The sequence below is a fragment of the Tubulanus polymorphus genome, chromosome 7 (assembly GCF_964204645.1).
Source record: "Tubulanus polymorphus chromosome 7, tnTubPoly1.2, whole genome shotgun sequence".
NCBI classification, from domain to species: Eukaryota; Metazoa; Nemertea; class Palaeonemertea; order Tubulaniformes; family Tubulanidae; genus Tubulanus; species Tubulanus polymorphus.
In genome coordinates this window covers 13,096,178-13,109,147 of record NC_134031.1, presented here as the reverse complement: position 1 = coordinate 13,109,147, position 12,970 = coordinate 13,096,178, and the positions used below count along the sequence as shown (strand labels likewise).

General features: G+C 38.7%; 1 protein-coding gene across 3 annotated transcripts in view; it reads right to left on the bottom strand.

Moving 5' to 3' along the window:
• The window catches only part of LOC141909360 (pre-mRNA-splicing factor ATP-dependent RNA helicase DHX16-like), a 415,810-nt gene that overhangs the window by 401,760 nt on the left and 1,080 nt on the right, over positions 1-12,970 (bottom strand). For 2 of the 3 annotated variants that reach the window (XM_074799799.1, XM_074799800.1), the window contains exons 2-4: positions 5,662-5,895; positions 4,829-4,960; positions 4,388-4,467 (exon numbers count right to left, since the gene is read on the bottom strand). In XM_074799799.1, coding sequence (XP_074655900.1) covers positions 4,388-4,467; positions 4,829-4,960; positions 5,662-5,889 — 440 coding nt within the window. In that variant the 5' untranslated portion in view covers positions 5,890-5,895. Of the gene's footprint in view, positions 1-4,387; positions 4,468-4,555; positions 4,602-4,828; positions 4,961-5,661; positions 5,896-12,970 lie in introns of those variants that run through there. The other variant, XM_074799801.1, reaches the window with a different exon arrangement.

The following is a 12,970-nucleotide window of genomic DNA, read 5'->3' as shown; positions in this document are numbered from 1 at the left end:
ATTTACGTTCATAGTACTGAATGTCTGTTTCATCGATCCGATTGTGCCGACATTAAGTTCGCTTATTTGACCTTCGAGATGGAGCTTCATGGCGATCTCTTCTGATATATAGCAAGCCGTACTGCAGTCATCTAAAACAGCTACAATTTCGAGTTTTTCTTTGCCGTTCGACACTATCACCGGCAACGTATGTAGCGAAATGTTCGGAGTAGGAGAGTCACTAAGCGAATGAACGGAATCTGAGGTATCCCCCTCCGTGACGTGAAGTGTTTCCGGATGATCTGAGACGGTAGACGATTCTTCTCTAATCCTCGGCTTGTTCTGCTCAAAGCTATTCGACCTAGACTCGTCATGAAGCAAAGCATTGTGGTTACTTTTACATCCGTTAACATTGCACCTTCGAGTAAAAAAGCATGCTTTTCCTGAGTGTCCCGAGTTTAAACAACGGAAACAGAGATGATGGTCTTTTGCAAATTGCCACCGATCATTTACTTCCATTTCTTTGAAGGACGAACATTCAAATAAACGGTGAGAGTGTTTACACTTGACACAAGTTGAGGCGTATGACAAAGTGCTCTTAGTAAACGCTTTCTGATGACGCCAGTTTTTTGAGTTGATAGTTTGACTTTCATAGACTTTGTTTATTCCTTCTAGATCTTCTGTAGTCTCTGATAGGATTCGGAATTCGTCAATCAACCAGTCTCTCAAATTCGTTAAGATATCTTCTTTATTGGAATCACGTATCCAACGTTTATCGTTGATCAACATCGATTTTGGTAGTTTACTTTTCGCAGTTTGATGTAACATGCCATCTCTGAGTTCCTTGTAATGGTCGTGATTACTAAGTGCTACTATGGCGTTTCTATCAGGTTCACAAACTTTCAGAGTTCTTTCGTATTGTTCGGCTGAATCGGTTTCGTTTCTCGAATCGCCTCCAGGTGCTTCGCGGTCATTCGGCGTTTTCCTCCATACTCCCGTTCTAATCGATCCATAGCTGTCTGGTAGGCGGCTTCACTGTTATCTAATCCTCGTACTATATCTTTTGTTTCTCCCTCCAGGCAGCTTTTGAGTCGTAACATTTTTCTCTTTGCTGATCATGGTTGTTCATCAACGTTAAGAAGGAGTCTTTCCAGTCTTCATACAGTATCTGGTCGCCATAATATTTCTGTAATGGCAAACGTTTTAAATCTCTCGTCATATCATAGTGTCGATGGGCGGGAATTGAAGACGAAGATATCTCCGCTTCTTCTCGATTCATTGTTGCCGGTGCAAGCAGTACTTCATGGTTCACGACGACTGGAGTTCTTTGGCATAAGAGTTTTGTTGCAGTACCTGATACTTGGGAGTAGTCTTTTTCTATTTAATCGAAACCATTCTTCTAATTTATTGGATTTACTGTCTTCTTCAAGTTGAATGTAGATCCCAGAAAGGTCTGTCGTTAGTTCTGATATCGCCATAAACGTTCCATCTAAATCGTCCAGGCCTCTTTTGAGTGATTTCGATTCTAACTGACTTTGCCTCTTGTACCTGGTCTAACAATCGATTTTTTGATCGGTTGAAGTTAAGTCTTACGGTTTTCTTAGCGTTTTTTCTAAGTCTAACAACTGTTTTTTATCTTCTGAGTTAGCATCTGCCATTCTGCTTCTATAATCCGGTTCGGTGGGACCAATTAATGTTCTGACTAATCCATAATAAACCATAAAACTAAATCGTTTTTTTTACAGAATCTGATTTTTTATTCTTCCACCATCTTCTTTTTTCTCAACACATGTTTTTTACAAAGAAACCATATAGTGGCGCCCTCTATCTATTTGCATCAATTAGTAATTAATTATTTCCACTAATTTCAACAAACCATATGGAAATACCAAGTTATCCTACTATCCAATGCCCCCTGGTGTGACCATATACAAATAACAAATACCTTGAAACTCACCAAGCTCATAGAACATGCAATGAGCTACCACTTTGTAATTGATTGCGGTAAGAAAATATGCTTAGGTACCAATATAATATGGAAATACTAAGTAATTGTACTATACAACACCCCCTGGTGACCATGTACAAAAACCAATAACTTGAAACTCACCACAATCATAGAATATGCCAGAGCTACTAGTTTGCAATTGATTGTAGTTACAAAATATGCATAGGTACAAATACAATATGGAAATACTAAGTTATCCTACTATTCAACCCCCTGGTGGCCATATACAAAGCTCAATGACCTTGAAACTCACCAAAACCATGCCATGAGCTACAAGCTTGCAATTGATTGTAGTTACAACATGTGCATAGGTACCAATATAAGTAGACAAATTGTTTATCTTTTAATATTTAACTCTCCCTGGTGACAAGAACAAAGAAGTGGATGATCCCAAATTCCATGTGAGGCGATTTATCATATGACTGTGCTAATAATAATTGAATATCAAGGCTATAAGTTCAAACCTGCTGTTATTTACTTCAAAAAACCTTTATCCACCTATGAAAGAGTACTGATGACACTAAGATGGCCACCAATTGTGTGATCAAAAAAATACCTGTCACATGCATTAAAGATCCCTTTTCATAAAATACCCACCATAAATTGCAATGAAAAAATGCAAACCATTAGGAAGATACATGACTGAAAATTTAGGCCAAAATTGACATTTTTTGGCACAAAAAAGGTCACAGGACCCAATTTTTCTCATGCTGATGGGCCCTTGGGAGATACAAATATTCATGAAAGATCAGGATAATTGATTAAAGCGTCTCCAAAACTTCCCTTGAAAACTTAAAAAAAGTGTAAAAAGTGCTGATTTTGGCAAACAACAATGGCTGCCAGTCGGCCATCTTGAATCTGACCGGGCCAAATTTTGGGCTGAAGATATTTCTAGGGTAGATACATGTATGAACCCAATATCAAGACATTCCCTTGAAGCGTCTTCAAAACTTCCCAAAATAACTGGATTCCGTTTACCGACGGACGACTGACGAAAAGTGAACGCAATAGCCCTCTCTGGACTACAGTCCCAAGTGGGCTAAAAATGCATTGTTGTGAAACTTTCGAAACATTAGCTGACTTAGCCGAATTTACGATTTCCAGAATCCGACTTTGAGGCAGATTTTGATAGGAAAATGAACTGAAAACATCGGGACCTTGGAATTTCAGCCGACTTTGCCGATTTTCCAACTTAAAGCTCTCTGACTTACACCAGTTCTACTGTATTTCAATCAAGAGAAATCTGGTGTTAATGAGCACAACCACACATTTCACTCCTTAATTCCCAATTTGCTATATCGTCACTTCCTCATTTCACCCAATGAAGTGGAAAACCAACCAGAAAATCAAATATGGGTCAAGGAACCATTAAGAAGCTAATGTTAGACCTATTTTGACAATACTTGATATCGACAAATTCAAGTTCTGGAATTACTCGTTTGATGGCGCTAGTCATAACCGGAAATTGGAACCTAAATGTTTTAGTTCATTTGCAATGAAGATCTCTTGCTTCAAGTTTTTAATTAGCGTTTTTTACTGACTATGTATCGTCATGATTAATCCTTCAAATATGATATCCTACCGTTAAGTTGGATATGATAAAACCTCACTGCAAAGGCTAGAAATCACTATAAATGTCCTAAAATTATCAAAAAACATTTTGCGACAACTGACGATGTAAAGACTGGTTGCCATGTATCACATGGTGGCAGCACTTGACGACCCAATTTTGAAAGTCGGTTCGAGTCCTGGTACTTTTCATATTTCTATATGGATCTACGATTGTAGTCCTTCTTAAATCAATTCTATTTCTTAATATTATTTCATATTCATCAGTGTAGCCAGCAATAAATTCACCTTAGAGTCTTGAACTCAACAACAAAGTGATGGCACCCGGCACCAGTCTTTACTTCTGTTAGCTGCTTCGAGTGTGATCACTAAATTCTTGATCTTTGGTAATGTTTTGACATTTTTAGCGATCTCTGGCGTTTGAAGTGAGGTTTTATAGAATCCAACAAATTATCAACTTAAAGGATTACGCTTGACGATGTATAGTAAGTAAAATATCGCTAACTAAAAACTTGAAGCGTGAGATTCTTATTGCAAATGAACTAGAACATGGTGGATTTAGGTTCCAATTTCCAGTTCTGACTAGCGCCATCAACCGATTATTCCAGAACTTGAATTTGTCGATATCCGGTATTGAGTCCATTATAGATTTAGAATAACCAGGTACGTATATCTCCAGCACAGATACATGAAAACTTGCACTCTTCAGAGTTCCATACCAAACACAGTAAATATCCACAATAGGAAAATGTGAGCTACCCAAAAGTGGAATTACTGCATTATTCAAGTAGTAAAGGGAAATATTGTGTCTATTCAATATTCAACACTTACCCATCGCTACTGTCATCGCTATCATCTTTCTTTTCCCGAAGATGTCGCTTACGGTTGAATTTTCCTTTCAACCTTTTTGACTGAAGAAGAATTTGGGAAGAATAAGATGAATCCATGATTTCCAAGACACAACATTTCAAACTAGAAGTCGCCCAATAACACATGTACCTCCCCTGGACATGCCTTGACTGAGGCCATAGCTGACCATTAAACTCCACGCACTACTACAACTTTACTTGGATACCAAAATATTTAATATAATGCTATACTCGATGTACCTCAATAACTCTCTTATCACTGATGTGTGACTGTAGGCCTATATACTAATCCAAACAATTAATTTTGGAGGCACCATCAATAGATTTGGGCACTCCTCATTCGCTACTTATCATGACAACTCTTGCCTCATAATTATACTGTTTTTCTAAGTAATTTAAATACCGTATTTCCAGTAATCATGTCTTCCTCTTCCTCATCTGATACCAGTGTATAACTTCCATTTTTCTTCTGCTGTTCCAGAGCAAAGCGCTCCAGCTGCCTTGCTGGTCTCTCGGTCACTGATTTGTGTGGAACCTGTGGAATAATAGATATTCCTCTTATCAGAAATACTTATAAATCCTGCAAATTCAAACAATTGCCTAAAATTGGGTTGGCACTTAGCAAGAAAGTAGTGAAATGTTCTGATTAAGTTAATGGGTGGACCAGAAATAGATAAAATACAGTACATTGTACATCCAAAAGATCACATACAGTGCATTTCAGGAGAGTTTATGGTCATTTTTAGAATTGGAATAGCCCATAACTACTTAAGGGTTTGCTTGAGTGACTTTAGGCAAGTGTGATGATGAACATGATTTAAACCATACCAGGCCAAATACAACTTAAGCAAATATATTAAAAAAGTGTTTTTTGGCGTGATGATGAAGGATGACAAAATTACATAATTTTCATAGAAATTTGTTAAAACGCCTTAAAACATTTTTTCATTCAGAATAGCTAATTCCAATAAAAACTAATTGAGATAAATATTATGGATTCAAATTTAAAAAAGTGAAAAATTATGTAAACTAATGAGAACCAGATCACATGATTTACTGAAATTAATAAAACCACAAAGGGAGTTTAACATACAGTACAATGAAATCAGCAGTGAGACAGGCAGGCTCTTAATTGCCATTTGATCACATTGCCCTAGAATATGTAAGTAGGAATACGGCTGTACAATGAATGATACTGTACATGCAGAATCTTAGATAAAATATATTTCAGTCTACCTTATTCCAAAGTTCTCTGGCAAAGTTCACCATGTTTTGGTCAATCTCCACAGTTCCTGTGTCACGCAGTTTTTCAATATAGTCATCGCTGCTCCCTGACTTAGTTGCCAAGTTCATCAAATACTGACCAATGTATCGGTCAGATATACCAAGAATATCATGCAGTTTGTCATTCACCCAAGTTTCTATTATCTGAGACATTTTTGTTGCTTGATGTAGGCTAAGCATCAGTCACTGTGGATATAAAGTTAAGTCAGAGAATGTATACAGAAACTAATGAACCCAAAACTCATAATGATCATAGAACCTGTTATGGGCTACAAATATACAGGTACCAAAATCAATGGAAATACTATGAATAGAAAACCAACTACCCTAGATGTTGGAACAGCAATTCTCAGAAGAAACATATCATAACTTTTCAATGGATTAAGGTAACATAACAAACGAGTTGAAATCTGTATTTGCCCACCGTGAAGGTATTAGTAGGGCGTATATTGATGCTTTAGTAGGTGGGGTCAAGTACCTTCCTATGACTCTATAGCCCTTCGGGACCTTTATATCGAAGTCTGGGATTGTGTAGGCAAGTTGATTGTTTAAACTATCAGTATGAAATAGGTAGCAGTGAAGTCGTGTTAAAGGCATCACGTCGCATTCCGATGGAAAAACGATCAAAATGGAATGATTACGTAAAAAGGTATCAAAATCCGTTGCTAGTTGAATTGATGAACTGTTAAAAAGATTGTGTTGACTCAGACTTTGGTCCATTTGCGATTCCAAATAAAAAACTAGGGGTCCAGGGACACTATGCCCACTTGGGAAGTGGTTTCCAATGCTCAACAATCTAACAATTTCAATTTTCAACGCCACCTGGTGACCATATACAAAAACCAATGACCTTGAACCTCACCACAATCATAGAACATGTCAGCAGCTATGATTTTGTAATTGATTGTGATAACAAAATATGTCTCGTTACCAATTTAATATGGAAATACTAAGTATTCTACTATTCAACGCCCCCTGGTGACCATATTCAAAACCCAATGACCTTAAAACTCACCATAATCATAGAACATGTCATAAACTACAACTTTGCAATTGATCATGATAACAAAATATGTCTCGTTACCAATTTAATATGGAAATACTAAGTATTCTACTATTCAACGCCCCCCTGGTGACCATATTCAAAACCCAATGACCTTAAAACTCACCATAATCATAGAACATGTCATAAACTACAACTTTGCAATTGATCATGGTAACAAAATATGCCTAGGTACCAATCTAATAAGGAAATACTAAGTTATTCTACTATTCAACGCCCCCTGGTGACCATATAGAATAACTAATGTCCTTAAAACTCACCACAATCATAGATGATGTCATGAGCAACAACTTTGCAATTAATTATGGTAACAAAATATGCTTAGGTATCAATACAATGTGGAAAAACTTTTTCCCACCTACCAATGAGTACTGATGATACCAAGATGGCCGCCAATTGCATCACAATTGGCCGATCAAAAATACCTGGCTCAGGTATAAAACAACCCTTTCCAAGGAATACCCATCAAAAATTGCAATGAGAAATGGCAAACCAGTAGGGAGTTACAGGACTCAGAATTTGGCCCAAAATTAACATTTTTGGGCACTAAAAAGGTCATAGGACGGCCATCTTGAGTCCGGTCGACCCAATTTTTCTTATGGTGATGGGCCCTGGGGGGATTCAAATATATATGAAAGATCAAGGTAATTGATTTAAGCGTCTTCAAAATTACCCTCAAAAAGTTCAAAAAGTGTAAAAAGTGCTGATTTTGACGAACAACAATGGCTGCCAGTCGGCCATCTTGAATCTGAGAGGGCCAGTTTTTGGGCTGAAGATGTGTCTAGGGTAGACTAAACTTCCCAAAATAACTGGATTCCGTCTACGGACCGACGGACGGACGACAGACGAAAAGTGAACGCAATAGCCCGCTGGGACTAAAGTCCCAAGTGGGCTAACAAGCTAGACAGAAAGTCAGAATTAGAAATACAGTTGGTTCATGTAATAATGTTAACAGTAAACAAAATGTTTGTCCTCTGTAAACAATTGCATCACCTTTCAAAGTGTAGAGAATATTTAGATAAGTCAGTCTCGGAAAGGTTTTCGTTTGTAAAAGGTCATAACCTGTGTATCAATTGTCTTTTTTCAGGTCATATAATTGCAACCTGTTCTTCGCAGGGTACATGCAGGGAGACAAACTGCGGTAAAAAACACCATACAACTCTACACCACTCATGGTCCTCACCCATTGCACGCCCACCTCCGATTGTTCAGACCAAAACTTCGTTAGAAACTACCGTCGAACCAGACAAACCTAAATTTGCGGTGAATCAGATTGGTGTGTGAATTGAATCGTCTTCAAAGGTAAAATTTCAAATGTCACCGGTTATAGTATATGGTAGAAACGGTAGGCAGAATTCCACACATGCTTTAGGCTTCTAGATTCTGCTAGCAATGTAAGTCTCATTGATTCGGACCTAGCGCGGGAACTGGGTTTAAAAGGTAGGGAAGGTGAACTCACAATATGTACACTTTATTCCGAGGGTAGTGAACGCTCCTGGTTAGTATCGTTTTCTGTTAGTAGCCGGTATGGTGACCAACTTATAAATGTTAACGCCTGGACTCGTCATGGGCACTTTAATTGTTCATCAACGACTAAAAGAGATTTTGTCCCTCTCGATGAGATTTTTCATACATCTGTCAAGATATTAATTGGTGCCAATGTTCAAAGGGCAAAAATCTCGTGAGTTGTTAGATAGTTCATGTAAGTTAGTCAATGGTCATTATGAGATAGATATGCTCTGGCGGGATCCACATCTCAAAATGCCTGATAATTGCCATGTGGCTGAAGTTTAGGAATTTGAAACAGAAGGTGAGTAAGGATTCCAATCTTATGTCTGGGTATTGCAATACTATGAATGGTTATATTTCAAAAGGGTTTGCTCCAAAGTTGACGCCTGATGAGGTTACGTACTTCTAATAGGACTTGGCATCTTCCACATCATTGGGTTATTAACCCAAATAAGCCTAAGCCCTGTGTAGTCGTTGATGCTGCATCCAAATGTAAGGGTGTTTCCTTAAATAGCATGTTGATGACCGGTCCTGATTTACTCAACAGTTTGTTTGGAGTTTTACAGCGTTTTCGCTTAAACGCGGTATCTGCTATTGAGGCCATGCTTCATCAGGTACGGGTCCCAGAAGATGAATCAGATTCTTTGAGGTTTCTGTGGCCGGATGATTTGACTCAGGATTCTGAACCCGACGTCTACAAAATGGTTGTTCATATTTTTGGAGCGGCCGCCGATTCCCCTTGTATCGCCAATTAAGCCCTGCAACTGTCAGCTATCGATAATCAGGATTTTTGTACGTCTTTATGTGCAGAGGATTCTGAACCCGACGTCTACAAAATGGTTGTTCATATTTTTGGAGCGGCCGCTGATTCCCCTTGTATCGCCAATTAAGCCCTGCAACTGTCAGCTATCGATAATCAGGATTTTTGTACGTCTTTATGTGCAGATAGCATCTTAAATGATTTTTATGTAGATGATTTGCTGAAGTCGGTTGAATCCCCAGATGTTGCGGTCCATTTGGCCAAAGAGGTTTCCGAGCTTTTAGCCAAAGGTGGATTTCATTTAACCAAGTGGATGAGTAATGTGAGGGAGGTTTTGTCTAGATTTGACAAGGCGAAACGTGCTAAACCTGACTTGGACTTGGATTTGGATGACTTACCCGTTGAGCGGGCCCTAGGAGTTCGATGGGACGTGGAGTCTGATTGTTTCGTAATCAAATCGTTTTTAACAAGGCGCCCCCACAAAGCGCTGTGTGCTTAGTTCTGTTAGTTCCATCTTTGATCCAATTGGTTTTCTCGCTCCTTTCACTTTTCGCGTGAAAACTGTTGCAGGATGCTTGGAAATTTGGTGGATGATGATAAAGTGATGATTTATTGTCGAAATGGACCGACTGGTTATCTGACCTGGAGTTTCTTTGTGAATTTAAAGTTCCTAGGTATCATCCTGCGTTAGTATTTCACCCCCCCCCCAGTCTGTGGAGCTTCATTTCTTTTCGGATGCATCAGAAAGTGGTTTTGCTACCGCACGCGATATACGTGGTTCGTTTGGTCCCGTGGGTTCATATTCTTCTCTGTTGGCATCCAAAACTCATGTAGCACCAATTAGGCAAAGATTAACTATCCCTAAGTTGGAACTGGAGGCAGCTATTCTCTCAGTTCGTCTGTACCAAACATTGACGAGGGAGCTCAGCTCATTGCATATTTCTCGAGTCATGTTTTGGACGGATTCTACGACGGTCCTACGGTATATCAACAACTTTACAACCTGGTTTAAAGTTTTCGTGGCCAATCGTCTGTCGGAGATCCATAGTTGCACATCACCTGATCAATGGCAGTTTGTTCCCACGAATCTGAATCAAGCAGATCCTTGTACCCTTGAAATGTCGGCGCAGAAGGTTTGTAATTCGGATTTTTGGCTCTCTGGTCCTGCATTCTTGAAAGAAAAATCCATGTGGCCTGATCAACTTGGTGTTTCAGGGTCTATTTCAGAGGATGACGTGAATGTTCGCAGGCCAAAGTGTGTGAACAATGTGCCTGTCGTACGGTAATTGGTCGTAAGCGACTTAGATCTTACCGGTCTTATCGATGTTAATAGGTTTTCTTGCTGGATAAAACTAAAGCGTCATGTTGCTTGGATACTGCGGGCTGTTCGTAAATTTGCAGGAAGTCGATTGCAGTTTCCCAAAGTTTGCCCTAGTGAGTTTTTGCTTCCTTCCGAGGTCCGTCAAGCAGAAGACTGTCTAGTTAAGTTTGCCCAGTCAGAGAAATTTCCAGATGAAATTGCGTGTTTAGTATCAGGGTTTGTAGAATCTAAGAGGAGTCCAATTCAATCGTTTAGCCCCTTTTAGCCCTTGTCAAATGCTCAATTGCTGTTTGACGCAAAACATCAGATTATTCTAGGTTTTGTGTATCAAAATTTATATGTGCCGTAATATTTGCGAGAAATCCTTCTCTAAAGTGCGAAAACGTTTACACATAGGCCGGATGTTTTTCCTCTTACGGTCCATCATCTTAGGGCCAAATCTGTGGTTTTGGTCACTAAAATTTGTTGCTACCTTTGAGGGAACAGTTCATAGCTACACACAGCCAAGGCATTTCAAAAGACGGTAAAATTGGCGCGATATTCAACGAAAATGAGCATTGTATTATAACGCTTCTGAGTATGCTGCAGGCGATGTGTTCTCAGAATGACGCCATCAACATTACCCCGCATACGCGAGTGTCCCGTTGCTAGGGCCGTTGCTATGGGCTTTTCTCGAGTTTGGATAATATTTTAAAAAAATTTTCATAAGACTACTATAGATGCATACGGTAAATGTTTTATACAAAAAAAATTTGATTTAAAATTTTTTTCAAAACCTCTTCATGACCCCTTTAAAATCTAACGGCAGCCGTGGCAGATCGGCACAGTCTCGCTCCGAGCAGCAGCAACATCGCAGTCGGCAAAAACCTTACTAGTCTCCACCCATTTCGCCAAATAAGGAAATTTTGTACCGCTGGCCACGTGCACTGCTCATTTTGAGCCGTAGAATCCCGGCAGGCTCCATGATATTCCGGAGGGTAAGAAACAAATAAACACTTTTCGCAAGAGAAATCAATTTTGTTCTGACATTAGTATTTCCTGCTATTTCAATTTTTTTCTGGCAGAAAATAATTTTCCAATTGATGTATAGCATTTTATAACGCGTATCAATTTTTTTTTCTTAGAAGGGTGATGCGTCTCAGGGCCGTCGGAACAGGGGCGGCAGGGGCGGCCAAAACCGCCCCACTTTTTTGCTTAACAAAATCTTTTTCAAAAGCACGCTGTACCGCGTAGCAGCTCGTCGTTCTCTGTCCTAGGTGGTTGGCTCACGAATTCTCATGCTTCTGTGAATGAGACTGTGAAATGGCCCCAAAACGCATCTCCGGCGATTTAATTTTCAAAATTTTTCTAGGGGAGGGCCCCCAGACCACCCTTCAGAAATAAGCCTCGCCACTGAAAGATTCCTTCCGACGGCTCTGCGACTGTAATCTTCTTGTCTTCCTTCTATTTTCAAATGGAGCTAATTTCTAAATTATCCACCAGGTCAAAATTCTTCTATCTTGCAAAAACCCTCTCAGTTTCACCATACAAAGAATTCCATTAGGCCTATGGCTTCACAAGGTTTAAACCATTAAAAAATTCTTCAACCCTTTATCTAAATAGTAATTTATTTATCAATAGGCCTAAGTAATTTTTCAAGTTTTTCTCGTAGAAAATTTAATTTCATTTGATCTATTTCCTCATAATTTTCTAATCTAATAAGCCCAAATTTCACAAATGAATCAAACCTTAGAGTTACAGTTTCATCTTCTTTCCATCCACCCCTTAACTCTGGCATTGGTTTTGAATTTTCTAAGTTTTAACTAGGAAGTGGATATTCCGCCCATGCGGCATTATTTTAGTAGCCTAAACGCTATTTTGCCAATGGCTTTATATAATAAGATATACTTATAAAATATAACAATAAAATCGTTATATTGGGTTCAGGTTTAGGGTTTCGATAGGGTTAGGGTTTATAGGGTCCAGAGGGTTAGGGTAAGGTGAGGCTATATGTCGTGAAAACTTACTAGTGGTTTTGAGTTAGTTACCTAATCGTTGGTTAATCTTGCTTTTTATAATTGGATGGCTTATACCAACGTTAGGGATGACAAGGGCCAAAACATGGTTGAAGAAAGTAACACTTCAAAAATATACTTTCTATTCACTTCAGTCCACAATTAATGGTTTAATTCACAAACTAACACAGGTACCTTTTGAAATAATCCAATTTTATGTATGTTTCCAGCGATTAATCAACATTATTTTGAGAAATTAATTAATTTCTCCATAAATTCCACCATTGGCCGCCATTTCTGTGTATTGCATACATGTGGCATGACAAGACGAAATGACAATTTTTATTTTTGATGGTTTTCCAACATATATTTCAAATCTTCGTGCTTTCCATGATAAATAATGAAATAATAAATTCTGGATGAAGAAAAATGTAAATTAATGTTGATTTCTTAATTTTTTCAATTTCATTGTTTCGTTTCGTTAGCCTAGTTTGTGCTGTTGTCCTGGCCTCAGTCCACAGGTGCCAGCACCCTCCACAAGTTTTCAAAATGGCTGCCGTTGAATTGACGGAAATTTACTCTCACTTTATGGCCGATTTGCACATGGATTAAGA